Source organism: Trichechus manatus, unplaced genomic scaffold (assembly GCF_000243295.1).
Source record: "Trichechus manatus latirostris isolate Lorelei unplaced genomic scaffold, TriManLat1.0 scaffold00127, whole genome shotgun sequence".
Lineage (NCBI taxonomy): Eukaryota > Metazoa > Chordata > Mammalia > Sirenia > Trichechidae > Trichechus > Trichechus manatus.
The window spans coordinates 3,934,620-3,940,619 of record NW_004444063.1 but is presented as its reverse complement, the minus strand read 5'-3'; the positions used below and the strand labels follow the sequence as shown (position 1 = coordinate 3,940,619).

The following is a 6,000-nucleotide window of genomic DNA, read 5'->3' as shown; positions in this document are numbered from 1 at the left end:
TTTTTTTTTTTTTTTTTGGTGAAATATATATAACAAAACATTTATTGGCCAGGTCCCTTTAGTTGCCACTGTAGAGTAAGAAATAAGCTAGTTGCCACACTAGAGTACCTAGCAAATGACTCATAGTCAGTGGCAGTTGAATTAATATTGATTATTGCAGACAGTAATAATAGACTCTGCCTATCACTAGCTATGTGACCTTGGACAAGTCACTAATAGCCTCATAGCCTCATTTTTAAAATAAGAACGCTCTTTGCTTATGGAGGAATATTTGAAAGGATGCATGAGAAAGCACTTGTTAAACTATATAGCGTTTTAGATAATTTTGAATTGTAAAGTTAGAATTATAGCAGATGGTCTTATTTATAGTGTCATATATTTCAATCCCTACTACTAATTTGTAACCAAGTTTGGAATGTGTGTTTTATGTCAACATTTTTTCATATTTATGGGTTTAACTCGATTCAGAGAAGTCACTAGGGTATTCATGTATTTAAAAGACACATATATCAGGATTATAGCTGGGATAAATGCTGGCTTTTAGGCCTTGAGCAAAACTACTAGACTGAATGACTAGGCGTTTTAAGTAGCAAGGAGATGAGAAATGGTCCGTATTTGTAATAACCACCTGAATGAATCAATTCTAGATGTAATAGAATGAAGAGTAGAGCTAGGAGATTCCTCTAGATCAGGGTTCAGCAAGCTAAATAAAGTTTTATTTTAACGTAGCCATGCACATTCATTTATTTATTGTCTATGGCTACCTTAATGGCAGAGTTGAGTAGCTGGAACAGAAGGCAAATGACTTGCAAGCCTAAGCTATTTAGTGTCTGGTCCTTTCAGAAAAAATTTGCCTATGCACCCATGTTCACTACAGCATTATTCACAATAGCCAAAAGGTGGAAACAACCCAAGTGTCCATCAACAGATGAATGGAGTATGCAGTATGTACATACAATGAAATATTATTCAGTGATAAAGAGAAATAAGGTTCTGATACACACTACGACATGGGTGAACATTGAAAACATCACGCTGAGTGAAATAAGTTAGACACAAAAGGAAAAATATTATATGATTCTACTTATATGAAATATCTAATATAGGCAAATGCATAAAGACAAAAGTTTATTACTGGTTACCAGAGACTGGAAGGTCTCTAGGTGGCACAAACGGTTTATGCTTGACTGTTAACCTAAAGGTTAACCCACCTAGTGGTATTGCGGAAGATAGGCCTGGCAATCTGCTTCCTTTAAGGTTACAGCCAAGAAAACCCTATGGAGCAGTTCTACTCTGCCACATTGGGTCACTATAAGTGGGAATTGACTTGACATCAAGTAATAGCAACAACAACAACTAGGTGTTGGAGGGAGAGGAGAAGGCGGTGTTATTGCCTAAGGGGTATTGAGTTTCTGTTTGGATTGATGAAAAGTTTTTGGAAATGGGTAGTGGTAATGGTTGCACAACATTATGAATGAAATTAATGTCACTAAATTGTACCCTTGAAAGTGGTTAAGATGGCAAAATTTTTGTTTAATGTATTTTACCACAATAAAATTTAAAAGATACTGTATCAGTTTATGTAAATGAAACAATAATAAAGGTTAGTATGCATCTTTTTCTAAGAAAAAAGTTTACGAACCCTTGTTCTAAATCCTTACTAGAAAATTGTGGTTTCCAGCCAAGTAGCATGTAGTATGGAGAGAGAGCCTGGGAGATTATTAGAAATGCAGAATATCAACTCCTCACCTCCTAAAACAGTATCTGCATTTCAGTAAGATCCCTATGTGATTCACATACATGTTAAAGTTTGAGAAGCATTTGTAGATTATACGTTAGACATACGATTAGAGTAAGTTGGATATTACTGGTTTTTGTTTAACAGACAGATATTCCTGAACTTGATACACCAGAATCTGCCAGAACAATAGCTTTCATCTCTTGGCTTAGAGAGCAGAGACCATTTTTTGCAATACTTTATGTAATAAGGTAAGTTGAATTTTTCATTTACTTGTAGTGAAATAATTAGTTTTGCCCCCTGCAAGGGCCTGTTTTGAAATCAGATACGTATGTGACTTATTGCTTAAGCAAACTCTTTAGAAGAATATAGGAAAAAGAAAAAGAATTCTTTTCAATAAATAAACCAAACCTGTTGCCATCGAGTCAATTCTGACTCATAGCGACCCTATAGGACAGAGTAGAACTTCCCCATATGGTTTCCAAGGAGTGGCTGGTGGATTTGAACTGCCGACCTTTTGGTTAGCAGCTGAACGCTTAACCATTGTGCCACCAGGGCTCCTCTCGATAAATAGTAAATACTAAATATTGCTTTATATCCAGTGTGTGTTTTATGTCACAAGAATTGGAATTCCTAAGCTTCTGATGAACTTGTTAGTTAAAACATAACCATTGCTCTTAATTCCACTATAAACTTTATCCCCTACACAACATGAAGTTATCATTATCTACCAAATATTGCCAGAGAAAGCACGTAGAAGTAGCTATTCGTATGGTAAGTGTTACAGTGGTTATCGGAATATGCCAAAAGCATTGTGACAAACTACTGTTTATTTTATTATTAAATTTTATCTAATGTACACAAATATTTTTACCTTTTATTCCTAAGGGAGGAGAGTCCAATGAAGGCAGCCTTCCTTCAAAACATGGTAGAAGACAGAACGGAATCTGCATTATCGTACTATGAATTCCTCTTGCATATACAGCAGCAAGTGAATAAATGAGCAAATGAAGAAATTTGGCTTACATAATGTGAAACACCTGAGAATGTGTAATATCTTCCTTTTCTATGAGGTTTTTGGACTAATGTGATGATTAAGATGTTCTCACTGTGATTTCAACAAACTATAGCAAATAAAGGACCACAGCCAAGAATCAAACATGCAATTCTAAATATACGGTATTTTTCAATTCAAAACATGTCTATATATGATTGGATACCTTTTTTCCTTTGTTGCCAATTATGTTTGCATTGTTATGGATTGAAATAAGAGATGAGACAATATTACAGAGGCAAAGTACATTTTGTAAAATAAAGACTTCTGTGTTCAAAATGTATATTTGTCATTTTTTAATTTTCTGAATTTTTTGGCTGCTACATTTAAAGCCTCACAAGACTAAGTGTTGCAGGGAAGTTATAAATCTATTGACAATGATCTTTTTTTAAAATAAAAAAAAGAATTAGAATGGAATAGAATGTAGAAAACCTAGAATCTATCCCCCATACCTGTTTTGTTTTTTCTTTTTTAAGGAAGGAAAGGATCATCACGTTAACTAAAACTAGAGTAAACTAACTCTAGCTTAAGAAGAAGAATATGAATAAATTCAAGCTTTAAAATCTGTCAGTATTCTCTATACTTGAAGAACAAAGTCACTTTGAAGTGAAAACTGTAGTTAATGCTTGGACATTCTGTCTTATTCTGCAGTGAAACGAATCAGAGCTATCTTCATAAATGTATTGGGACCGGGCAGTGACGATAGGGAGATGGAAAACTGTAATTATCATGATCTTTTAAGTGGGCTTTGTTTGGAACAATTCTGCCCTATGATGTATAATAAAAGTGTTTTTTTGGTGAAATAAGGATGACTGAAAGAAACTAAAGGTTTTAAATGCTGCCTTAAATGCATCAGTAACATTTTTCTAAGGAGTTTAATAATTATATTGGAAGTCACTCATAAGAAATTTTTATTCTTGGATATAAAAACATATTAAAGCATGATTGCTGCTGTTTGATTTGGTGGATTTTAAGATCACACAAATCTAAAAATACTAAAGTTATGAAAGAAACTTGACTTCTGAACATGCTCAAGAGACTGCTTTTTTGATTCAGCCAGAGAAATATTATTGTGAAAACTGTTAAGTGAATTTTGTTTACAAATAGGTAAATTATACATCTGTATATTTAAAGTGCTATGATATAATATCTTTAAGAGTTTGGCTCAATTTTCACAGATTCAGTTTGTCTTGTATGAACTTCTTAAAGTAAAAGATGTTAATGTATAATACTTGATGGAAAGATTTTTTGTTTAATTGATTAGAAAATGTGTTTACAATCTTGGTCTCATATGATCACCAATGAAATAGTAACTTTCAGGTTTATATCAACATGAGCTGACTTCAGCTGAGTTGTTTTGGGATGGGAAAAAAGGTGGTCCCACTAGAGTATACAGCTACTGCTTGCCAGCTGGATCAGAATAATAGTGTTTTATAAAAATATCATCTCCCTTAAGCAGTGTTAAGGTTTGTTTTCAGTGTGCAAGTTGTACATTGAACTGCAGATTTTCTTCAAAACAGCTTCATTTTTCAGGAAGCAAATTTCAAATTATAGCAAATTAAAATAAATTTTTATTTTCCCTTCTTTTAAAGAAACTGAGAGTCACTGTTATGTACTGGTTTTTCTTAAAATAACGAATTCTCTTCTTAATGTGAATTTTAAATGTTGATATTTGTATGTCCCTTCTTAACAGTAAAGGATCTTCCAGAGGGAAAAGTTTGTGCTTCTAGGGACAGTAATCTTCCTTGTGCCTCACTGCATCCTTAGGTGGATATGACTCTTGTTACTACCACATGCTTTGTTAGGGTATTTCACAGATTTACTTTAGAATTTTTACTTTAAAAATTATTTTAGATATTGTGTAACATATGCAGTCTAGAATAATTTTATAATAGCCAGGTCATAAAAAATCCTTATATGTTCACAATATTTTTCTCTTCATCTTCAATCTCCAGGTAATGAAGGAATGAATGAACCTTTTAGGGATATTGATGTTAAGCAGTTTTTTGCAATATTGAATGTGATTTTTAGTTTTTTTCTTTTTCTTTTTTTTGGGGGGCAGTGGAGCACTACCTCCTGTCTCATCTTGTATTACTTTTTGATGTAAAGCAACTAATATTTACAATATGCCATATTTTTTTTATTATAGTTGTAAATTATCATGAAAGATCCTTGAATTTTCTACAGATCTACAACTACTAAAGTAAAAGACAAGGGCAATCTTGGTATTTAAATCTGAGCGTGACAGTTCTACCATAAAAAGTACTCTATTTTTCTAATTTCTAGGATTTTTAAAATAACATTTCTGTGAGTCTGACATACTAATATCCATTCAAGCAGTACAATTTGTTTTAGTTTGCATATATTTTCATTCTTTTTAATTTAATATAATGTATTTAGTCTAATAGACTGTTTTGCAATAAGTAGAATAAAAGATTTATTTCTTCTAATCAAAGATGTGTAACAGCTATTATCTAGGGGACCACCAAATGTGATTTTAAGATTTTGTTAACTACTACAAATATAATCCTTATATAGAAATTTTAATTTTGTAAAGTAGTGTATAATATTGTAACATTAAATTTTTGTTCTTAAATGTATTGTTCTTCAATGTGTTGTGTTAAATCTTGCTTCTCTGAAATGCTAAGAGACAAGATTTGTCCTCCTTTATACAGTTTGTAATTTTCACTGTTTTATTCCTGTTAAAAAGAGTCATTTGTAACCCATGCAAATAATCATTTGATCTGTGCTAATTTATGAATTTGGCTATCCAATAAAGTTAATTGAAAGAGATTACATACAGCGACTAGTTATTTAAAGTGATGTAAACAATTTGCCAATCCCAACTACGTTGTACATCCATGTTAAGTCAATTGCTGAAGATGGCACAACTGGACTAAACCAAAGCTAAGAAGTTTCCTGAATACAACCAAACACTTCGAGGGACAGAGTAGCAGGGGTACGGTCCGGGGACCATGCTTTCAGGGGACATCTAGGTCAATCGGCATAACAAAGTTTATTAAGAAAATGTTCTGCATCCTACTTTGGTGAGTGGTGTCTGGGGTCTTAAAAGCTAGTGAGCGGCCATCTAAGATACGTCAATTGGTCCCAATCCAACTAGAGTAAAAGAGAATGAAGAACACCAAACATGCAAGGAAAACATTAGCCCATGGGACAGAAAGGGCCACATAAACCAGAGGCTTCATCA

The 6,000-nt window shown here is 33.1% G+C and overlaps 1 protein-coding gene across 1 annotated transcript in view; it reads left to right on the top strand.

Moving 5' to 3' along the window:
• Positions 1-5,250, top strand: part of SEC24A (SEC24 homolog A, COPII coat complex component) — an 82,333-nt gene extending 77,083 nt beyond the window's left edge. Inside the window, exons 22-23 of the mRNA XM_004384711.2 lie at positions 1,886-1,989; positions 2,627-5,250. Of these exons, the coding sequence (XP_004384768.1) occupies positions 1,886-1,989; positions 2,627-2,741 (219 nt within the window). The 3' untranslated portion in view covers positions 2,742-5,250. The remainder of the gene's footprint in view (positions 1-1,885; positions 1,990-2,626) is intronic.
• The last annotated feature ends 750 nt before the right edge of the window (positions 5,251-6,000 follow it).